Raw genomic sequence first — 12,243 nt, forward strand, 5'->3', positions numbered from 1 at the left:
AAACTGAAGGATTTCATATTTGGGGCGTCAGCTGATCATCAGAGAAGGAACCCCCATAATGTGAATGGGTGTCCTCACAATGTTAGTAATACAGGCACACACACACACACACACACACTCTGAGTGCTGACCTCATGCATGGCTGATTCACAGCTGATTCCCCCGAGTCCACTTCTACAAGGACAAGTCCATATGGATGTTTTAGTGTGTGTGTGTGTGTGTGTGTGTGTGTGTGTGTGATTGAACATATATGACTCAGAGGGGTGGTGGTCCAGGTTGTTAACCCCAAACTGAAGCATCTGAAAGAGTTTCAATAATTCATATGTTCTGTATTAGCATCTCTCTCTCTCTCTCTCTCACACACACACACACACACGCACACGCACACGCACACGCACACGCACACGCACACGCACACACACACACACACACACAAAAAGAGTAAATGCACTCATGCAACACACACACTCCAGTGCACTCAGATACCCAAGCAGTGCGACACACCGCACAAGGACACACACATGAATCTTCTCACACAGTGACGTGGTTCTGTAGCACACACAGGTACACACAGGCACACACAGGTACACACAGGTACACACAGGTACACAAACACTTGACCCGCGCTGTGAAGGAATGAATCCATCTGAAAACGATGAAACTCTTGTTCTGACAACCGTTTCAGCCTCGTACCGGGTGGTCGTATTACGCCTCATTCCTCCTGTTTTCTCCTTCCTCCCTTCGCTCTCTCTCCTCCCATCAGCCTGTTTCTCAGGTGGTATCTGCCTCTGAAGTTAAATCAGCCTCCTTGTGTGTGTGTGTGTGTGTGTGTGTGTGTGTTGTCATGAGACGCTGCTCGTCTAGCGTGCCAGACAGCCTGCATCGCGTTTGTGACCTACTTTGGTTCACAGTGTGTATTTTTTATGAGCCGGGGAGATGCAGACGCTCTCAGAGCGAACGGAGTTGCATATGTAACGTCCTCACACACACACACACACACACACACATACACATACACACACACACTTCAGAGCAGCACACACACGTACACAGATGTTTTTCATGTGAAGCAGCACCTACACATACACACCTTTTATTTATTCATCTGCATATGTGGCGCCACTATGGATGGTGGTTGGAGCGGATGTTCTCCTGGCAACAAGAAACGGCTCAAGCTTAGAAAATAATCAGAGTACGAGACGTATATTTAATGATGTGCATCACACACGTGTGTGTCTGTGTACACTTCATTAAGAAGCACACGACGACGGAGTGAAAATACCTCTTTGGTATGCAGAGCGGCTGAAGTCTGCTCTCGTTTCTCTTCTTTCTCTCTGGTTCTGAGGGTTTTGGGGGTAAGAGGAAATTCTTAAGTATCATCACGCTTGAGTGGCACTTCCATGGCCGAAAGCTTATTTAATTCAGCCCCCTAAGCTTTTTAAACAGAGTTCCCAATTAATTTTTAAATTACCGCACTGACTTGTTGACTAGCTCCTGACACTTGAGAAATTATGTTAATTTCCACACCTCTTACTGCGCCCGAGTCAGCTCGCTCCTGCTGCTCAGGATGTTGAATCAATGAAACGGCGTGTTGCCTCGTGGCTACAGAGCCAAACACACTGCTGCTGCTGCTGGTTTACAACCAGGAGAGGCTCTGACTGCAACACACACACACACACACACACACACACACACACACACACACACACACACACACACACACACTTGACTCACTAGTACAAATGAGAACATGTTTTTTCTCTGTTCCTGAGGGTCTCGTCATGCTTTCACTCTCTAACATGAACTCTCAGCATGACTAAAAGTCTAAAACCAACCGAAAAGTGCAACATTCAGTTTAATCATAATCTTAAACTTAATCCTGAACTAATCCCATGTGCTATAATAATTAACATCACCACATGATAATATTGGGCTACTGTGGAAACGTGGTTGATGATCCACATTCCTGAGTGTCCCGGAGTGTCAGGACACAACAACATTTCAAAATTACATTACAGAAATGTTGTGTTTTGACCCTCAGGGCCACCATATAGATATATATATATATATAAATCTGTAGGGAAGCAGCAGATTTGTAGAAGACGTCTTGGATCCAGCTCACTTCCCTTCGTGCTGCTGCGTCTTCAGCCGGTTCCACGCTGGCTTCTGGCCCGTTCGTCCTGCTGTGTTTCGTCCTATTTATCTCGTAGCTTCTGACTCCGTATATGTGATCGTACTAATCAACAACACCATTTCTGACGGGATTAAATTGTCTTTAATCATTTCTGTGTTTGATGTCGGCAGTCAGTGTTGGTGCATCTGTTGAAACTCCTCAAATAAAACATCTCCTGAAACTTCAATTCACGTGTGGGTCAGATGAACCTGTTAGTTTTACCAACTAGTTTTACTTTGCTAGTTTTACATTCGTGTGTCTCTTTTTCGTCTTTTCCACAGAGTTGAAAGAAACAGCATCGAGGATCAGACTGACACCAGCTCCTGCACCATCCACCCGTCCACCCCTGAACCCAACCTCCCCTCACCCCTCCCACAGCTCCAGGACTCTCCAAGGGTTCCTCGCCGGGTTCTCCAAGGGTTCTCTGTGGTGTTCTGGACAGCTCCATACGCCTCGGGGCCTCGGACCTTCATGCGTCTCCCAGCGGCAGAGTCCACCCACACCTCCACCCACCACACCACCACTACCATGAGCTGTGAGCAGGAGTTTGGAGACGGGGCCATGGGAGTCACGCTCACACTGCGCCTCCTCATGCACGGGAAGGTGAGAGATGCTCGAAGCTCGGCTGGAAATATTTAATGTTTTTATTATTGCCAAAAATACCCCAAACCTCCACAGAGCTTCACGGTCCAAAAACCAGTAAGTGAGTCGGAGTGTCCTCAACTAATGCACCGTGTCTGTCTGCAGTGGAACTTTACCAGCCGGCTGTTTCAGGAAACAAATGAGCCTTTTTAAAGAAACAAAATTCAAACTTGTGATAAGTGTTTAAAGATTTACATCTCCAGCAGACAGACGGGGTAAGAAAGTAGACAGTACGCTCACTATGACCCATTTCCTCCGGTTCGTTTGGTAAAGACCACAGTGAGCGACTGTTTTTACTTTGAAACTAATGAAACTTCGTCCTTCAGTCGGCGCCGATGGGCCCGGAGCCACAGACGGAGCGAGGAGGTTTAATAGAAGAGACTTCAGACTTTAAGAGACGAACTCAATGCTGATTTGTTGACAGTTGGAAAAAATCAAATGCCAGTCTTCTCCTTGAAGGGGAGACACTGCAGGCCTCAGACAATCAGACAGAAAACCTAAATACTGTCAACTCACATAAAACAGCCAATTTTCTCCATGTTTTAGGAATAATTTGTAATAATAATTTAGGAAGTCAGGCTGTGGATACAAAAGCCCTCTTTGTAAAAATGTTCAGAATATAGAGCGCTGCTGTTGCTCAGGGGTGGAGCCAGCGTCTTGTCATCAGAAGGTTGCTGGTTTATTTCCCTGGTCTGCGTGTCGAAGTGTCCTTGGGCAAGATACTGAATCCCAAACTGCTCCTGATGTGCTGGTCGGCACCTTGCATGGCAAACAGCACCATCAGTGTGTGAATGTATGAATTATTACAAGTCACTTTAGATAAAGCGTCTGATTAATATCCTGAATAAAAACCTCCAGACGTTTTTATACAAGAACAGTTGAATAGGTAAAAACTCGTAGGTATCACCAAGAACTTCCCCAGCTGGTTACCACATTAAATTAGTTGGTTTTCTGATATGCAATATTTAGATATAAATACGAGTCTATCAAATTGAATATGCACCAGTTTTGATAAATGTCCAGAACAGAAATGTGCATTTTCTTAATATGAATCTGACAGAAAACCTGTTTTGGAGTCGACCAGTGCGTGAAAAAAAAATAACCCCATCAGCTTTAGCGTCTCCACTCACAGTACATTTGTTGTTAAACTGCAACTTACTGACTGTACTTTAATTCAGAATCCAACATTATCTACGTCTGCAGTGTTTTGTTGAATATCAACGTTTGGTTCTCGTTCTGTTTTCTGCTTCGTCTCTTTGGTGACAAGATGAAGCTGCTGCTGCTTCACCCGTCAGCTCAGAGATCAGAATGTGACGATGAAGAAAACAAATATCAAAACTCAGTGTTTCCTGTAAACTACATCTGAGTCTGTTTATTTTCTGTCATATTTCAGGGAAATTGAATACAGAAAACATAAAAGTCTTCTCAGCCACTTTCACCATCCTGTGCAAATTTGTCTCCCCGAACGCTCAGACGCTGTAAATCTTGACTTGAAGTGCCGTCAAAATACTGACTGTGTTTTTAAAGACAGAGAAAAAGTTCCTGAGCGACTGTACGGAGCGTCTGTGTGTCTTTCTGTCCTCTGAGGATGGAAATAACATTTTGTTTTCTGTTTTCTCCACAGGAAGTCGGAAGCATCATCGGCAAGGTGAGTCGCGTTTTTTATAGCTTTTCCTTCTATAATGCAAAGACAAAACTACATTTGTTGTTCAGGTCGCTGAATGTAAAAGACAGAAGCCTGAACGTCTGGACATTGAAATGGTTCCAGGAGTGATGCGTCACGAGTAAACTCTTCATATGAACCTGATGGAAATGGACCTCCAGCGGGTGGAAGGTCGTTGTTGACACGATCCTGTTTAAGAGATCTGAAATAAAAACCAGAAAAGCTGCTGCAGAAATTTAAATTAAATTACTTCCACCTGAGCAGTTCGTACGTGCATGATGATGTCATCACGTTACGCGAGGTGCAAAATGTGGTGACGGTGTGCGGAGTGACGGGAGCAGAGCAAGATGATCGCTGTCTGAAGTTTCAGATCAATACGATCTATAAACTCCTTTCAGCCGTCAGCTCAGGTTGTCCACGAATCATTTGAGGAAAATAAATCACCAGTGAGTCACTGCTGGATCATTTCTCATGCAGAGTTCAGCACAGATCAAATTACTGCCTGTTTGTAATAGTCATTAATTAAAATAATCATATTCTGCAGCATTAGTAAACAGAGAAAATCCTCCCAGTCTGTGAACTGTTTAAAAATCCTCTCCCATCATCAGACTGGTTTTTCTAAAATTGGCATGCCGCTCAAGATAACGTTAAATATAATCCTACTACAGCGATAGAAAGTTGGCGTGAAATGTGCATTAATAATGTGTAAAATTTCCAGAGAGGCCGTGTCATTACAGTCTCTTCTTACTGAAAGGGAAGCTGCTCTCCAGGGATGTGAATCAGTTTAACTGTGGACGTGTTAAATAAACCCCTGTAGGATTTTTTTTCCAAATATATCACAGCCGAGCGAAGTGTGATAATGACCGCAGCACACGCACTAACCCGCGATCGCTGCTGATTTCCTTCAGCGTCCTCATCATTTGCACTGTGTGGCCTGTTAGCTTACAGTCTCTGGCTTCAAGATGGCGTGAAAAATGACATCACCGCTGTGTTAGACTTGTCGTCGGGTCGTGTCAGTGTGGAGTCGCACCACAGGAGCTGCTCTCCAGGGTTTCTTCTAGTATTAAACGAGGCTGCCAGGCGGCGGAGCAGAACTGATGCTCCTATCGGGCTTAAACAGGCTCGTGTGACTGAGGCAGGTGTCAAAGTGAGATAATATTAAACCTCCACCCGGTCCAGGTTAAATGTAACAAACATATAAGACTCATACTGTAATATGTTTTTAATGTTCATGCACCACAGGAACACTTTTAAATTCATGCGTCACATTCTCAGCGTTAGACTCACATACCTGTAAGCAGCCAATCAGAGGCTCCGGCTGCTCCGGGGCATCCTGCTGGCTGTTGATTCATTTTCCTCACCTGCAGTTCTGCAGACGCTCCTGCAGCTGACACTCGCTCCTCTTACAATATCAGCTAGTTTCTCCCCAGAGAAAACACACAAGCTGTCAAAAATCTGTAATGACTCTGGATCCTTTATATTAAAGGGTTAAATTTCAAATTATCCTCCGAGAAGTTTCCAGGAAAGAATCATATAATTTGTCTCAGAGACGGAAATAAAACAAACCCTGAAATCAAAAGTTTGACTGACAGGAAGAAATTACTTCTCAAACTGGGGAGAAAGTGAAAGAATGTGAAGTTCTGGCTGCTAAATATAATTTAATATACATCACATATAATATAATGTACATCAAGTGCCGCAGGAATCTGAACTGTGGTCGTCTGTCCTCTGAACCTCGACTCAGATCACAAAAAAGTTCCCAACTAACACCTCAAACAGTAAAAAAAAAAAGATTAACAGGACGATCCCTCTCCCAATTCCAGAATTCAAAGACTATTAAAGTTAAAGGCAGAATCAGTAGGATTTGTCCCAGCTGTTCCTGAACGCACCACAGAGACAGTTGATTGTTGAGTCTCATTCCCAGGACGTCAAATAGACACATGTTGGGTTGGTAAAGCGTCCCGAGCAGCAACAAAGAGAGAAAATCAGAAACTCTCTGCAGATACGAGACACTAACACGCCTTTTCTCCACATTCCAGCCTCCCTCTCTGTCTGTTTACGGCTTCTTACGGCTTTTACGTCTTTGTCTCGTCTCGCTGCGTCTGATTGGTCCACATCAGTCTGCTGATGTTGGGAAATAACAAGAATCCAGAATTCACCTCAGATGCATCAAACTAAAGTAATGAGGCTGTTCTGAAGCTGTGAGGAGGAGAAAGTTCAGGTGTAGAGAGGAGAAGTCACACAGAGACTCAGAGTAAAATACAGATACATGAAACATGTACATTGACTAAGTACTTGTACTTTATTACTTCCCCCCTCTGCTTGAATATTGGGAGAAATGTGAAATGAAAACCTGCCTGTGCTCTGTGAGAAGGATTAACAGTGTCATCACTGAACTCGGATCCATTTCAGCTTCACATGATTAGGAACATCATCAGGTTCAGCTCTCAAAGCTTCTTATCCGGCTGGACTGTTGTTGTTGTCCATGCAGCCGCTCTGGTGTTAAATCTATACTTTATGTTTTAGTGACTTTAATGAAACCGTGTTGAGTTCAGTGTCATCCAGTATTAACGACATCTTTGTGTTTCTGTCCACAGAAAGGAGAAACAGTGAAGAGAATACGAGAAGAGGTAAGACCCCGTCGCCCCGCAGAGTCTCTGTCGTCCTCTCTGATCTCTTATCAGTCTGTGATGGCTCTTTGAATGCAGCTCACACATGCTGGTAATTACAATATGATCAGAAAGTAGTGCAGTAATGTACAAACGGGACACATGAGCCCCGTTTTAATTATCACACATGAAAGCAGCAGAAATATCGACTGTCCCCAGAATGATTATATATTCTGTAATCATGCTGCACGTTATCTGAGACGTCTCACTGAATGTAGATCCGTTTATTTTTAGACGTTAGATATCTGAAGGTGTGTTTTGTATTTTTGGCCTCCTGCTGTGATGTTTCCATCATATCGAGGAGACAGAAGTGCAAATAGAAAGAGAGACGATGTGACAGAGATCAGGAAGCAGAGTTACTCCTGATGAAGTCGAAGACACTCAGGATTGTTTCGTTGACTTTTTCCACAGCAGAAATTAGATTAAAGTAACAAAAACGATAAAGCTGATGTATAAACGAGTGCTACGATGAAATACAACATAAATCATCATGTGAGACAAACTGAAATGAACTATGAACTTCGATTTATTGACTGTATTGACTGAAAAATTAGACAAGGAGCAGCGACGACACCGCCGGGAGCAGGCAGACATTTTATTAAAGATAATATATGATGAAGAGCAGCAGATGAGATGTAAATGTTTCTCCCTCGTGTTGCTGTCAGAAGAAAGAATCCAGGATGAATAAATGATCAGCAGCGTCGACAACACGTTCCTGTAAAACCACAGACACGTCTAAACTTCAGGTCCGAACGTGAAAACACTGCTTATGGTCTGGATAAAAAGGAAACCACATTTTGCTTTGAAATACCTGTTTCAGTCGCCACAAACATGACAGTGAGTGTGAAAAGACGTCGGGACAATTACCGTCTGTCAGGAATACTGGATACTTCGTGAGATGTCCAGCTGCGTCTGGACAGAACCAGGTATTTTAACTAGAAAGTTGTTTTCCTAACCCTGGCTGAGTGGGTTCTGTTCTTAACCCCGACCAGAACATGAACGCAGCCCAGTGACAACACAAAGACCTGAAGGAAAAGGCTTTGAGTTGCAGGATGTCTGTGGTTTGCAGAATCGTACATTTATTCCGTCGAGTGTGAACCACTTCATTCCAACTGAATCACGATGACCGGTGGATTCTGCCGTGATGAAGTGAATCCAGTTCAGATCAGGTGAACCAGCAGCGAACAGTGTTGAGAGCTGATCACTGAGGCGAGCTGGAGGAGCAGAGCTGCGTTACTGCACGTTGTTGCTCAGCCGAGGCCTGCGAGCGGCGTCTGCGTCGTGAGGCAGATTAAACAAACAACCTTTCCGCAGACATGTAACCATGGTAACCGTGCTCAACAAAGATGGCGTCTGCTTTACGATGTTTGACAGATGAGGAATTTTGTTGACTACAGAGCAACAATTAAATATTTGATAAAACCGAGAAACATTTTTATGAAAAGACTCAAATGAAATCCACCAGCAGCTGAAGTGAACGCCGGCTCTGATCTTCACCTGCGCCGGCTCGTTTCTTCATGTTACTCCTGCAATTTGCAGTCAGCTCGCCTGCTGCTGCTCGATGAATAGTTAAACATGTGGATCTATAACTTCAAATGTTTCTGCGCTCATCTCTTTGAATACAGAACACACATCAGTGTTAATGTATGCAACACCTGACGTGAATACCGGAGAGGCTGAGCTATAGGTTTAAAGACAGCAGCGTTTCTGAGGAGAGCGACTGTGAAGATAATCCCCGTCCAAACACAAAGACAGGAAGTCGGACTGTAACAGAGAAACAGATCACTTTCATGTGTGTGTATGTAATGTATACATTACACTGGAGACACAAACACGAGGTGTTATGTCACCAAATCCTTATTGTTAAGTTGCAGAAACACTGCAGAGTCCCTGCAGCACAGGACGGCAGAATAAAAGCCTCTGTGTGCAACACGCTGCTGAAGTGGAGTCAAACATGTGAGGAAAGATTAACTACTGAATGAAACGGGGCTCAAAATAGGCCACTGAACTCCTTCCGGTGTGTTTCAACAAGAAAACAATGCTCCACTGTGTTTTAATGAGCCTAAATGCACTCAGTTTATTTCCCCGCTTGCCTGGAAAAAATGTTAAATAATAACCTACAAACACATTCTGCAGGGAGAAGTTATTTTAGAGATGTGTGTCCTCAGAGAGATAGTTTGAGGATGACTGCACATGAATCAACGCTCCAGAGAGGCAGAGAGAAAAGAGGCAGCGGGAGCGAAGCAGGAGTTACGTTTCCGTTCATCCGTCAGGGGAATTCTGAGTTAACTTGTGAAACGCCACAGAAAATAAAAAAAAGTGAATCAAGTTTATCAGTCGACGTCCAGAATGAAAACAGAGACGAGAAGACAAAGACCTGCTGATGATGTATGGTGATGCTTTAACATGTCACATAATACAGTGTACTGTTATATAAGAAACTTTTTTAGATGCTTTCACATTTAATCTCTCATGTTCGAGTCATTAACTCTGGTTCATCGACCTGCTCAGTTTAGTTTGTTAATCAAGACTCGGACAAGTTCAAATGATTTGGATGAAACACTTTTAATTAAATGTACATTTTCAATCTGATTTTCTGACATAAGTTCAATATAAAGTGTCACATTTAACACATAGTGAGTCGACGGAGCTACCAGCTCAATAATACATGTGGTACATTACATTTCAATAGATGTCTCAGTTATAACAGAACTGAGCTCGATAAGCAGTTTTGTTTTTATATGTTGTTCAGTTTGGGAAATCCTACGATCTCCAGGAAGCTTTAACGTCAGCTCAGGTCTGACTCATCGTCTCTGCTGCCAGGTCGTATCTACGGCTCGGACTACTTGCTGGACTGGTTAACTAGGTTTCATGTAGGAATCCAGTGACGTGACTGTTTCTGTTATTAGTCAGACCCCAGTAACACAGACTAACACCAGCAAAACGTTAACTGACAGGGAGACGTGTTGATTAGCTTTTATTTTGGTGGTAACAGTTTTATAATCACAGTGTAACACTTGACGATGAGCTTTAGCCTCGTTTGAGGCGCAGCAGTGACGCGGTCAGGGCCGAGTGTGATTAAAATACTTCAGATTTAGACATCATAATATTTATATCACATTTCTTCACCGTGCAGCTGAACCTGATGGTAACAACATGTCCAGGCGCTGAGGAGCAGATGCATCTAATTAAGCGGCAACTGAGGTTCAATACTAAACTGATAAAACTCAGTCAGTCTACATCAAAACAAACTCACATTCAAAACCTCATAAGATAATCACCTTATTAAAGAATCTCAAACTAAGCGAGGTTATCAGCTCTGCGGGGAGATTCAGGGCGGAGGAGCGAACAGGAGGAGAAGATGAAGAGAAGGAGACGAAGGTAGAGGAGACCGAAAGAAAACAGATCGTCTCCGCCCGGGTGTTTCTCCGTGACGGCCTCACTCTCAGAGCACAAACATGAATATTTAAATGGATGTTTGCTTCTCAAGGACAAACCACAGAAACACTGGATTCATAAGCTACATCCTCCTTTCATCACTCTTCTTTATTCCCCAACCTGCTGCCTCACTCATTGCAAACTGGCAGATCAAACACACACACACACACACGCGCACACACACACGCACACACACGCACACACACACACACACACACACACACACACACACGCACACACACGCACACACACACACACACACACACACACACACACACATACGCACACCATCGTTTTCACTTTCTCTAATGAACTGAAAGTGAAGTTCAGTATTTCAAGGCTGCATGTTTTCCACACAATGCAGGACTTTCAGGAGGCTTTCAGAACTGAATCACCAAATGTCTCTCTCACACACACACACACACACACACACACACACACACACAGCGCTGACTTCGCCGTCCACAAAACTCAAAGACACACTGCGAGGACACTGCATGCAATACGTCCCTTTTTATCAAGTCAATAAAAGCACTTATGTCAGGTTGTAGGTCTTCATAGCAGTTTTACACACTTTATACACAATGCATGTAAAATCCCACTTACACACACACTCACACACACACACACACACACACACACACACACACACACACACAGGCAGCATGGCTCCCTAATAAAGCAGAACAGAGCAGAGTAATCCAGTTGAACGACATGGCCGTCCATCCTTCCTCCGCTCCAAATGAAGAGTAATGAAGACAACGCTGCAACAAGAAGACAGCACAGTGCTGCAGGGAGGGAGGAGGAGGAGGAGGAGGGGGGAGGAGGAGGAGGGGGGAGGAGGAGGAGGGAGGAGGAGGGAGGAGGAGGAGGGGGGAGGAGGGAGGAGGAGGAGGGGGGGGGGGACAATAGAGTAGGGAAGATTGATCCAAAGCGTCACTGTGGTCTGAGTGTCGGCCTCAGTGGTTTAAATCTAAATGAACTAACGATGATATTAAACCTGCAGCTTCTCTTTGTTTCTAGGAGTAACTTTGATATTTTAGTTTTGTTAATTAGTGATGCTAACATGTAGAGAACGAACTATAATAGACTTTATATCATCTTCTACAGCTTAGCTTAGCTTAGCTTAGCATGAAGACAGCTCTGTCCAAACCTGGTGCTGGGTTGTTTTCTTTTACTCACCACGTATTTATTCACTTCATACTGACCTGGTTCTGCTCGGTGTGACTCGACCCAGCAGGGTTTTGCTTCTCCATCACAACTTCCTGCTTGAAGGTTCGACTCTTGTTCTGATCCTTGCATCACCACCAACAACGTGGCTCCAATAATTCAGTTACACACACGTTTAATTTCCTTTAACTTCTGAATAACAGCCTCGTTACTGTTCCTGTCTCCCCTCGTTATCTCCGGTCTGCTGCCCGTCAGCTCACCAGTCAGTCCGGGAGGAGCAGAAACACAAAAGTCCAAACACGGCTAAACTTGAAAACCTCCAACACAGCTACAGAAGAAAGGAGGGAAGGATTTAATAGACAGGAAGCACATGAAGGAGGAAAACAGAGGGAGGAAGGAAAGGAAGGGAGGGAGGGTAATGGAGGGGAAAGGGGTTAAGTAGGAGGATCAGAAGGATATGGGGAATGATCGATGGAGTGATTGTAAGA

General features: G+C 44.1%; 1 protein-coding gene across 4 annotated transcripts in view; it reads left to right on the forward strand.

Moving 5' to 3' along the window:
• pcbp4 (poly(rC) binding protein 4) overlaps positions 1 to 12,243 on the forward strand; it is a 116,043-nt gene that overhangs the window by 62,044 nt on the left and 41,756 nt on the right. For all 4 annotated transcript variants that reach the window (XM_037102373.1, XM_037102372.1, XM_037102371.1 and 1 more), the window contains 3 exons: positions 2,455 to 2,776; positions 4,440 to 4,463; positions 7,076 to 7,108. In XM_037102373.1, the coding sequence (XP_036958268.1) occupies positions 2,645 to 2,776; positions 4,440 to 4,463; positions 7,076 to 7,108 (189 nt within the window). In that variant the 5' untranslated portion in view covers positions 2,455 to 2,644. The remainder of the gene's footprint in view (positions 1 to 2,454; positions 2,777 to 4,439; positions 4,464 to 7,075; positions 7,109 to 12,243) is intronic.

Source organism: Acanthopagrus latus, chromosome 6 (assembly GCF_904848185.1).
Source record: "Acanthopagrus latus isolate v.2019 chromosome 6, fAcaLat1.1, whole genome shotgun sequence".
NCBI lineage: Eukaryota > Metazoa > Chordata > Actinopteri > Spariformes > Sparidae > Acanthopagrus > Acanthopagrus latus.